General features: G+C 46.0%; 1 protein-coding gene and 1 long non-coding RNA gene across 3 annotated transcripts; one reads left to right on the top strand and one right to left on the bottom strand.

Moving 5' to 3' along the window:
• Positions 1–3,882: 3,882 nt before the first annotated feature.
• LOC135453203 (uncharacterized) lies at positions 3,883–5,946 on the bottom strand. Its single transcript, XR_010441788.1, has 3 exons — positions 5,808–5,946; positions 5,676–5,731; positions 3,883–3,965 (listed from the first exon to the last, which is right to left on the bottom strand). It is a non-coding gene; the product is annotated as an uncharacterized LOC135453203 (long non-coding RNA).
• On the top strand, positions 5,861–10,069 carry CCDC51 (coiled-coil domain containing 51). 2 transcript variants are annotated; one of them, XM_064723990.1, is made up of 5 exons: positions 5,861–5,911; positions 7,291–7,532; positions 7,656–8,002; positions 8,317–8,481; positions 9,212–10,069. In XM_064723990.1, the coding sequence occupies exons 3-5, from the start codon at positions 7,685–7,687 to the stop codon at positions 9,986–9,988; spliced, it is 1,260 nt and encodes a 419-aa protein (XP_064580060.1). In that variant the 5' UTR covers positions 5,861–5,911; positions 7,291–7,532; positions 7,656–7,684; the 3' UTR covers positions 9,989–10,069. The 2 variants fall into 2 exon arrangements, with proteins under 2 accessions (XP_064580060.1, XP_064580059.1); XM_064723989.1 differs by lacking the exon at positions 5,861–5,911 and adding an exon at positions 6,049–6,215.
• Positions 10,070–11,293: the final 1,224 nt, after the last annotated feature.

Below are 11,293 nucleotides of genomic sequence, written 5' to 3'. Positions count from 1 at the left end.
CCAAACTAACTTTTATTTCAGAATCTTAGTAAATGAGAATACTTACTTGCCATGTAGAAGATTTTTATTTCTGAAGGTAATTTAGATAACTCCACTTGTATTTTAAAACCCTGATACAAGGATAAGACCTAGCAAAATAGGTTAGAATGGGCAATTGCATAGATTGTTAAATGGCAGAGATAAAATAATGAACATTTAAATGCAACAGTGAACTGGCCAAAGAGACAAAACTGATTTGCTCCTCTTGTGTGCTTCAGTCAGATCTCAGGCTGCTCTGCAAGCCTGGTGAACAGCAAGATGTTCAGTGTGACTGAAGAATATGCAGAACATATTCTGTCCTCAAATTCTGCTTTAGCCTCAGCTCCTACATCACTGCCTTTTGCACTGGAATTTGCAGAGCACGAACAGTACATTACAATTACATGTTAATTTAACCTCAGAATACTTTTCTGAAGTAATACAATACCACTATCCCAATTTTGAAGAAAATGAGGATGGAAAATGTCTTAGAGAAGGTCACACCCAGTTTTCCAGGCTGGCTGATTTACACTAAGGAAGTTTCCTCTTCTAAGACCTCACAGAATCAGTGTCTGGAAGCCATTCAGAGCAGGGTATAATTTCCTTGGAGCTCCACTAACTCTAAAGAGTGGGCAAAGTCTTTTCAAACACTAGAGCTTGACTTGAATTGATTATGGCAATTGTATCCCTCAATAGATTTTCCTACAAAGAATATTTGTGTTTATTTGCTGCTATTTTAATTTTAATCCATTTCCAGCTGCCTTTTGGACTTTGTTTTTTCTGTGCCCTTCAGACTGTGATAATTTTATGTGTATCTATGGTTTAGCAGTTATGTTGTCTTTGCATTAGTTTAACATTGAGCTGGAGCTGCAGTAAGGAATGAAATGCCATTTATTACATAGTGTTATGTAAAAAGATACAATCAAAGTGTTCCTTTGTTTAGCTTCATTTCCACAGCCTAATATTAAGCAGGAGGGCTCTTGGCCAGGAGGGCGGTTCAGAGCCTACATTAAAGTTAAGCCTGTTGAGAACAGCTCTCACTGCAGTGATCTGTCACTTTGCCATTTGGTCTCCTTCCCTCTTCTCTTGCTTTTTTGCTGAAATGCTTTTTGCATATTGTCTCATGCTGTGGAGCACACATTTCTGTTCACTGTCCTCCCCTCAGACCACCTCAAGTTAGCTTGGCTGGGATCAGCAACCTCATTCATTTCATTCAGTAATTCCTGGGGCAAAACAATTCCTTATTGATTCACTGCCAAAGTTTTATTTCCCCCATGTTTTGGAGCGTGTTGTCTCCCTGTCCCTCTTCCTCCTCGTTTAAACCACCCCCCAGGTTGCACACCAGGGGGAATGGGGCTGAGGGGGGCAGTGTGGGCAGGGATCTGCCAGCACCAGTGTGTGACTGATGAAAGTGAAGCAAAGCCAGCTTGTGCTCTCACTGGGTGTGCACCACTGTGAGCACACTCTGCCTCTGGTTGTGTTTCAGGGGTTGGGGCTCTGCCCCAAGGGGTACCAGTGGTGCCTTGTGTCGCCGTCAGTGTTCTGCACAGAGCCAGGAGCAGTCCCTGCTCTATGTCTAAGGCAGCTTTGTCCGTTTTTGTGTGAATAGCTTTCTGTTACCAAAGGTACTCTTACCCAAAATGCAAGAATGATGCAATCTTGAATTTCAGCCTTCACACGCTCTATCTGGCTGGCAGGACTCAATCTGATGTCCAGAAAAGTACTTTCAGAAAAGACAGTTTCCTCATTATCACCAAGGGCTGATTTATCCCCTTTTGGAGGACAGCAGGGCTCTGATGTTCCTATGAACCACCGGCACGTGAGATGAGGCTCATACCCGGGGTACAAACGGCGTGCCTGCAGCTGTGTGAGCTCAGGGGCTCGGGCAGCGGGGGAGCACAAGGCGAGGCCTCACGGCCGGAGCCTCCCGTGCCGGGCGGGAGCGCCCCGGGGCCGCGCTGAGGGAGCGCCCGCCGCGGGAGGCGCTGCGCATGCGCAGAGCGGGGGGCACGGCCCGCGCCCCGCCATTCCCGCGGCCGCCGCGCGAGGGCGGCAGAGCCCAAGGAAGGGCGGGACCCTCGCGCGCGGCCCCGCCCGGTCCCGACCCCGAGCCTGGTCCCGGTCCCGGTGCCGCCCCGTGGTAGCAGCGCTGCCGGCCGCCCTCGGCACGGCTGATGGCACGGTAAGGGCTGCGCCTCCCGCTCCCAGGTGTCCAGGGCACCCCCCCTTCCCACCCTGCTGAAACGGAGCCTCGCGTTTCAGAGGGAAGGAGGAAACGCCTCTGGCCCTTTAAAAATGTCTTTTTAACAAAGAAACCCTCTTAGTTGCACGCTGTGCAGTGAACACCCAACACCTGCGGTCTCTTCCTTAGGAGCCCAGACTGTGCAGGCCCAGATTTCCCATGAACTCCCCCGTGCCACTGCAGCCCAAGAGTCTCGCTGTTCTCAGAAGCCATTCCCCCTCTGCAGCCATCAGCTGCCTTGCCTGACAGCAGGAACCGTCTCTGTAACACCATTTCTCTTCAATAATAAGGCCTTTGAATTGATTCTTTCCCCTGTAACTCCCACCTTGGGAACAGCACATTCCTTCCTTCAAGTCTCCATAACCAATGTTCAGTCAGTGCCATTCATTTCGAGAATTCAGTTCCTGCTCCCCTCCCCTCTCCACCCCAAAGGCATCCCACGAGTGTGACAGAGCTGTGATGTCAAGATGTAGCTCAGGAAAACGGTGCCGTGACAATTTGTAGGACAAAGGCAAGTGTATGTTCAGCAGGCAGTGGGACTACAGGGCACAGCAGTGCTCCCAAGGAGGAACACAGGAAGGAGTTGTTTTGGAGTGGCTGCCCCAAGGTGCTGGTGATGGAAGTACAACCCAACTTTTGTTTAAAGAAAACTTAGAGCTCTTGGGAGAGCACACCCTGCTATAGCCACATCTCAGACAACTGCAGCTAAACATAAACCTGCAGAATAAAACTCTGCAGATTTTAACACTCAGGCTCTGACTCCACAGTCAAAAGAGAGGAGAAGTTGAAATTTATTCTCACAAATGACTAACAAAGGACCAGAGGCACTCAGGCTGCACAAGGACACACATGGTCTTCAGTAAAAGTTTCATTTCTGGTATAAAACAGTAACGCCATTTTTAAACAAAACCTACAGGTAAAGAGAAAGTATCACATCTTAACAAAAAGGATTTATTGTGACTAAACAAAATGTACAATGTTTCCCAAATGACAGAGTGTTTTCAAGACTCTCTGAAGTCTGCAGGTCCATTGGGTAACTTGATCACTTCATAGCCTGCAGTTTGATCAAGCTACTTTTTGCCAGACTTCTTTATTCCACCACTGGCTGCCAAAAGAAACAACACAGCTGGTTAGGTGACTGTGACAGAGCTTAGCTCCAAATGCAGTTCCTCATGAAGCTGAACCCCCCATCAGACAGCCTGCACAGCCCTGGTTCCCACTGGTGAATTGTTTTTTATAATGAAGAAATTCATCCTCTCAGAGGACAAGCACTGGATCTTTTTAAACTTGGAGGACTGTGGAAAAAGCCTACATCTGAACACATCTGAAAAGAAAAGACTGGCGTGCTAAAAAAAAGGAGCAATGTCCCTGCACATACCAGGGTGCCAGACACAGTGATCTGCCTGCTGAACCAGAACCTGCATCATCTGGGGATGAAAATGCATAGAAACAAAATAGCCTCTGTTTGTTTCATATCATCTGTACCTGCCATCAACTTATTTATCTATGTCAAATAACCCAGAGGCACCTGCCTTTTTATGTCTGTCAAGCAAAAACATTAAATTTTTGAAGCCAGCAAGGCCCCCATCTCTCCTGCCAGGATGGCACCTTGCTTACCCAGGGGCCCTTTTCCAGCAGCTTTTGCTTTCATCTCCTCAAGTTTCTTTTGCTCCTCCTTCTGTTTTTGTTTGAATGCCAGATCCGTCTGAAGGAAAGAACAGCAGCATTTTTTAGCATCTCTTCCACAGAAATATTCAAAAACAACTGAGAAGCAATGAAAAACAAATGTACTATTCCAGCAGCAACAAACACCTGACTGAACCCAGGCAGGATGGCAGAATAATGCTAAATATGTAGAATATTGCAAAACTATCACAAAGACCACAAACTGAACTCTGTATGTTTCGTCTTTCTGGAATTATTTCTCATTCTGAGATTATGATTCCTCTGGCTGATAGATGTTTGCACTAACACCATTCATGAACATACCCTCAGTGACACATGACACCCAGCAAACAGGCACTAACAAAAACATTTGGGCTATAAAGAATGTAAATAAAGTAAGGCTAAAGTAAAAGCATAATTTTTTTTAAATCCTCCCACATATATGTCATTTTTGCTGGGTTTAATAAATTTGTATTAATTCCAAGCCATCTAATGAGACTGCTGGCAAATTGTGCAGGCAAGGCAGCAATTGAGCCTCCTTGCTGGATGGGCCTCCAAATCCAGGAGAAGTCAGACATACTCTGTCCCTTAGATACACATTCTTCACAGACACCAAGGCTGGAAAGGACCCAGATTTTTAACTTGACACTCAGGCCTTTGGGGAAACTGAAATGAGGACCTTGACAACTGAGATTCCACAGATTCTTCACCAATCCAGTCTGTGGCTCATCTTTACAACTGCAAAGCTTTCCTCTTCTTTGATTAAAGCCTCCCTTGCTGCAATGTAACCGTATTACTTCCCCTACCTACCCCTCACAGAACAGAATATTCTGTTTCTCTCTCCAGGTTTTCCTGTCTCCAGTTGGCTAATGTGTCTTTCCTAGTAAATCAATCCCTCACATTTATCCACTTCTGTGGGGTTTTTCTTGCAATGTGTTGTTCCCAAGTGCTCACAGTATTGCAGAGCTGAGACAAAAATAAATATTACATCATTTGACACACAAATGTTTCTAACTTGCATCCTTGTAAACACTCTATTAGTTCTAGCATTTCTTTAACAATAAAGCTTATTTAGAAAGCTATGATTTTTTTTCTTTTTCAAAGAGGTATTGTATTTGCTTTTTTCCAAACAGTGGCACCTCATCCATCATGCACTATTCACAGAAATAGAAGCTGACATTCATACTTAAATGTAAGAGTTCAGAGTATCTCTAACACGCAATTCACTAGTACATAATTTAATATATTCACTAGTACTTAATTCATCCAAGCTACACAATAATCCCAGGGGCCGAAGTGATTGACCGAGCTCAGCTCTCAGTCTGACGCTTCGGCATCTGCTGCATCCACCAGCATGGTGGAACACGGGCAGGATGTCATCATGGCATCAGAGAAACACGGAATGGCTTGCGTTGGAAGGGACCTTAAAGATCATCTCGTTCCAAAGCCCCGTCATGGGCAGAGACACCTTCCACAAGCCCAAGTCACTCCAAGTTTCGTCCAAGCGAACACTTGCAGGGATGGAGCAGCCGCAGCTTCTCTGGGCTGTGCCAGGGACTCATCACCCTCACAGGTAAGAATATCTTCCTAATATCTAATCCAAACCGCTTCTCTTGCACTTTGAGCCCGTTCCCGCTCGTCCTGTCACTGCCTGCTCCTGTAAATGTCAGCAGGAACCCGCGGGCAGCCAGGCCCGCCGGCTCCCTCACGGCCGGGCTCTCCCGCCGCCGGGGCTCTCCCTCCGCCCTACCTCATCCAGGTCCTTCGTCTGCTTCTTCGGCTGCTTCAGCGGCTTCTTCTTGCCGCCTGCAAAGACAGAGAGGACAGTGAGGGCCGGGCGGGGCCGGGCGGGCGGCACCGGCGGCCCCGGGCCCGGCCTTACCTTCCCGGCCCGACATGGCTCCGCTCGCTCCGCCCGCTCCCGCCGCTCCCGCCGCTTCCGCCGCCGCTTCCGCCGCCGCCGCTTCCGCCGCCGGGCCGGGGCAGGTACGGGGCGCGGCGGGGCCGGGCCGGGGCCGGGGCCGGCCGGGAGGGGAGCGGCGGCTCGGCCGGGTCGGTGGAAGGGCCCCCGGGCAGGGACGGGGTCGGTGGTGCGGAGGAAGCCGGCGGCGGGATGCGGGGGCGTCTCGGCAGCGCCGGGCTGCGCTCGGCCCGGCGCGGGAGCGCTGCGGGAGGCGGGAGCGCAGTCCCGCTGGCCACCGGCTCTGTGCGCCGCAGCTTTTGGGAGTGTGTTTGTCAGAGCCGCAGGCAGAGGAAATGCTTCTTGCGAGGGAGGCCAGAGAGGAACCAGGCACGTAATGTCAGGTTAAGCTGTCACAACTTTCTTGTGTCCTCTAAGCTCAGGCTGAGATCACGTTCATCGGAGTCTGTGACTGCATGCGTAGAAGTTCTTCTTCAAATCTCAACTTTCTCCCTCTTCTTTTTCTATTCTCCAGTACTCTGAATATTAGGTTAAACTCTTCAGGAAGTAATGCAATTAAGAGAGGGGAATTTTGCACTCTGGAACAGACAAAATTGAATTGATGTTTGTTGTGGCCTGCAATGCAGAGTAGGTGTTCAACACTGCTGTTGACAGGAGATGTGTGAGTGATGCTGGCAGGAGAGAGAATTTCTTTCATTTCCATGTTCTTGTGGGTTTGATCTTACATGTTATGTATGTAAAACAACTGGTAAGATTTTCATAATGCCACTTGGTGTTATTATTAGTTGTTAGAACTAGTCAGCAAGGGAATGAACCTGTGGTGGTCAGAATTTTTCCAGCTGTTTCAGTACTTTTTTTTGTGGAGATGCCTGTATTAACCACCTAAAATTAACAAGGAAATCTGTTTTAAATAAATTTTTAAACTATGCAGCAGCTATCAAGTGTTCTCAGTAATTTATGTTTTCATATTATATTAGTCAAAATCTAATACAGTCATACTCAAATTTCATATAAAACCCAACTGAAAAGTTCTCCAGTTTCTAGTTTTTAGAATAACGTGCCTCAGTTGAATTCTAAGATCATATTTAAAATCAGTATACAATAAACCATAACTAGCAGCCTGCTTTTGCAGAGTAAGCAAGAATTTTAAGCTCATTTTAAAATGCATTCCTGTGTGTTAGAATGCTGTGCATTCATTCCCTGAGATTTTTCTATCCTTGTGGCTGGTCCTGGTTTATTATTTTGTAGGCAGTCTCATGGGAATGCTTGTATTCAGTTCAGCACTTCTGCGTTTTCCCTCTGTCCTTTGTGTTTTTGTCTTTGCATCCTTCAGCACTTCCTATATCTGTGCAATGTAAGGTAAAGAGAATGATCAAGCCACACTTCTTTTTTTATCAAGATTTTGTCCCCTCTCTGCCTTTTTTCCTTTTCTGTTCTTTTGCAGAATTGTGAGTAACTACCTGAAGCACGAACCACGTCGTGCAGTCACTGCTCTGCTGAAGCACTGAATTTCTGAATTTCTCTGAAGTTACTCCTGCTGTTTCTGGATCTGCACATGATCGCTGCTCACGCCGTGGGTGAATTAGTTGTCAAGAAGCATGAAGCATGGTGGGAGTACTTCCTAACAGAAAATCAGGAATCTGTGGCACAATTGCACTTTGTTGAAAATTTTGGAAAGTTCTCTAGGTAAGCAGTGGTGTAAAAGTAGCAATGGTTTAGTCATTCTTGAATTGATTTATTTTGGCACACGTGTAGTTGAAGAGCTACAAATCAGCCATGCTTCAATAACTTCTCTTCTTCTCCTTATAGCACTTTTATTTAGTAATTAAATTGAAGACATGGGGCCTATGAAATACAAATCAAGTGTATCCTCAGTGTCCTGTGGTCTGCAGTATCACCATTCATTGATGAAGTGGAATCCCAAAGTGAATTTACACGTGGTGAGGACTTACTGCCCATCGGCGCCCAAGAGGCCGGAAGCCAAGTCTGCAGTGGAAATGGCCATGAGTCTCCTTCATCGCATCACAGAGTCTGGGACTGCTATGGGGAAAAACTCCCTCCAAAAAGTGTCTGCAACGTGCAGGAATTGGTGGGACAGATACGAAGAATTTGTTGGAATCAATGAAGTTCGAGAGGCTCAGGGAAAAGTGACAGAGGTAAAGATGGAGATAATGTGGAATTTTTTTAAATTATGAATAGAGCTATATGAAGCATAAACACTGTCTGAGGCAGAAAAGGTTATCCAAGGAGAATTCTGTCTTTTTTTTGCTTTGTGTGTCTGTGCAGGTACTGTGAATGTGTTCTAGGCTATGCATGTAGTAAATAGAGCTTATCCTCTGAATTGAAATGGAGTGTGTTTTATTTTGTTGGTGGTTTTTTCCTCCCCCCCCCCCAAAAAAAAATTATATATAATTAGCAATTTAGGTCTGTATGGTAGTAAGTCTCTAAAATAAATGCTCTTTCTTCTCAGGCAGAAAATGTCTTTATGATAGCACGAGGGATAGTTCGAGAGGCTCGTGAAAATGTAGAAGCCCAACAGATTAAACTGAAGGAAATTCGGGATCGCTTAGACAGGGTCTCTCGGGATGACACCCAGTATTTAGAACTGGCTACTCTGGAACACAGGTTGCTGCAGGTAATTTGTTGGTACTTAAACACTGGTGAATGTGTTGAAAATTTGTGTGCTTTGTTTCCTCCACTAGTGATTGATTGTTTTTGTAGATGCAGTTCAGTCCTGAAGTGATCACAGTTAATTTCTTAGGGTAGTTGTTTTACTTAGTTGTTATCAATGGTCTGATCCCCTGTGCAAATTTTATATGTTAATGCCAAAGTAGAGTAGTAAATTTGGAGAATCAAATGGAAGATAATGAGACAATTAATTGTTGTAGTGGTGACCTGTACATGAGTGGTTAAGAAAAAGCTGCCTTTCGATGAATTAACTCTCCATGCAATGAGAGAAACTCTTTTCTGGCTAACCCATGGAAGTTCTCTCAGCTGCTTTCTGCTGGTGTCTGGAGAAGTTAGCAGGGCTGCAACAGTGAACATTATGGGGAGTGAAAGACCTTGCTCACTCATACCCATTTGCTATCATCACGTGGCAGATTCTCATGTACAAGATCTTCAGCTGTGATTCCTGATAACCTTTTCCATTTCTCAGACTTAGAATGATGCTTCATTGACTTAAGTAGGATTAATAAAGAAAATCCCACAGGCAAGGGAAAATTCCTGAAACTACTAATAGATGTTCCCAATTTCCATTCCTTCAGCTGCACTGGAGTTTGGGAATTGGTTTGGTTTTTTTCCTTTAGTATAGACTTCATAGCTTCATATTATACCTTCTCTTTTCATCACTCTGTTTCTTGCAGGAAGAGAAGAGGTACCGAGCTGCATATTTAAATGCAGAAGAATCTGAGAGAGAAAAGTTCTCTCTCTTCTCTGCAGCTGTCAGGGAAAGCCACGAGAAGGAACGCACAAGAGCTGAAAAAACAAAGAACTGGTCTATTATTGGCTCTGTGCTGGGAGCTGTTATAGGTGTTCTTGGTTCCACCTATGTCAATCGTGTAAGGCTGCAAGAATTGAAGGTCTTGGTGCTTGAAGCACAGAAGGGCCCAGTAAATTTACAAGAAGCCATCAAAGAACAGGCCTCCAACCATTACTTGCAGCAGAAAGATCTCAGTGATGTCATAGAAGACCTAAAAAAGGTGCTGCAAACAACAGCATCGAAGGGAGGGAAAGAAGGGGCTTTGTTAACTAGAGAAACCAGGAATGACTCCATAAAAATAGATTCTCTTTTAATGCCTTTAAATGAGCAGCTAAACTACATTAAACAAGTCAGTTCATGTCTGGGGAGTTTACAGCAGCAGTTTAACAGTCTGCAGGAAAGCATCACACGGGTGCTGTCGGAGCTGCAGGGTGTCAGAGTGGCCATCCAGTCCCGACCTACAGAAAGAGTGATGCCAAGGCCTGCAGGGGAGGGCAAGGGCCAGGCTGCTGCTGTGAGAGATGTGATTCTGGAGCTGTGTGATACCGAGCGGAGACTGGAAACGCAAATCAAGAGAAGTTCTATTTACAGCACTGCACTGACATGTGCTATGTTTGCCATTACTCTGCCTGTACTCTATATCATCCTGAAAGGGAACTGATCCCTAATTAATTGCCACAACTTAGTAGATTAATAAAGGAAAACTTGCACTCTGAGTACCTGGAGTACAAGTCCAAATAAAGCTGCTGTAGTGTTTCTCATTATGCCTTCTCCTGTATATTTGAAATACTTGAAAAGCCTTAGTCCATTACTGCTGCAGCCTCCATGTCAAGTCTCTGTCACACTGTGCTTTTTAACAAGCAAAGGAAATGCCACAGCTTGATCTGTTCATTTCATTCACTGTGTCACTCTTCCTGTCTAGTCTTGTGTGTCAAAACAGCACCGAAAATGCCCCTTTCAGCCCCAAATTGCATCTGTGAGGCCCAGAACGGCCCCTTCAGACCCTGAGCTGTACCCCTGCTTGCTCCCAGTGCCCCACATCATCCCACAGTGGTTCCAGTTGTTCCCATCAGGCTCTAACTCACCCCAATGGGCCGCAGTTTGCATCCCCGGTGGCCCCAGTAGCTCAGGACAAGCCCTGCAGTGTAATCAGGTACAAATCCTGGGTACCTGACCCACAGATCCCTGTGCCCAGCCCCAAGCCACCCTGCAGCCCCCAGCCACCTCCCAGACCCCTTGAGGTTCTGGGGTTCAGACACATTTATTGCTGGGACAGACAGGTTGTGGGGCCTGGCCCATGAACTGGTGCCCCTCCGTGCCCACTGTGCCCCTCTCCCCCAGGTATGGGCACAAGGAGGAGTCTTCCTCCATTGCACAGTGCCAGAACTGAGCTGAGGTGAGCCCCCCAAGTCCTGCATCCCCTCAGAGCCATCACTGTTCCCCTGTCACCTCCTTCCCCTCCAGGACACCATGAACTCTACTACATCTTCACCACCCCACACTGTGGCCACTGCTGGACCAAGTGACAGAACCTCAAGATGGACATGATACAACTGATTAAATATACTTTAATGATTTTCACTCTGGAGCTGCATTTGTGTTTTCCTGTTCCAATTACTCCTTTGCTCTGTCGATTTAAATGCCTCATGTATAATTCTCTGTATTTTGCTCTTTATTTCTTCATAGTTTTGCCATTTGTTCATTCAAAATCATTAGGAGTTATCTTAACAAACAGCTGGATGATGAATTTAAAATACATTGAAGCTACACAAGGTAACCTTTTCTGAGGATGGTTTGTCATGAAGTATCCAAAACATTTCTAAAGCTTCAGCTCTTTGTTATTGATATCTCCATGTCCCTTCAGGCAGGGAAAGAGGGAAAGGGTTCAGATCCAGAGCTGTGTTAAGTATGATGGTGTTTATTCTGACAATATAAGCCAATTATGCTTTCTCTGCAGCCTCCTTAA

The sequence above is a fragment of the Zonotrichia leucophrys genome, chromosome 12 (assembly GCF_028769735.1).
Source record: "Zonotrichia leucophrys gambelii isolate GWCS_2022_RI chromosome 12, RI_Zleu_2.0, whole genome shotgun sequence".
Taxonomy (NCBI): Eukaryota; Metazoa; Chordata; class Aves; order Passeriformes; family Passerellidae; genus Zonotrichia; species Zonotrichia leucophrys.
The sequence above is the reverse complement of the archived record's forward strand: the minus strand, read 5'-3'. Positions and strand labels throughout refer to the sequence as shown.

Bases quoted from the DNA above. Each gene is read 5' to 3' on its own strand.
- CCDC51 (XM_064723990.1), top strand. From the start codon at position 7,685: ATGGGGCCTATGAAATACAAATCAAGTGTATCCTCAGTGTCCTGTGGT. The intron at 8,003-8,316 runs GTAAAGATGGAG...CTTTCTTCTCAG, and splicing joins CTCAGGGAAAAGTGACAGAG to GCAGAAAATGTCTTTATGAT. The intron at 8,482-9,211 runs GTAATTTGTTGG...TGTTTCTTGCAG, and splicing joins TGGAACACAGGTTGCTGCAG to GAAGAGAAGAGGTACCGAGC.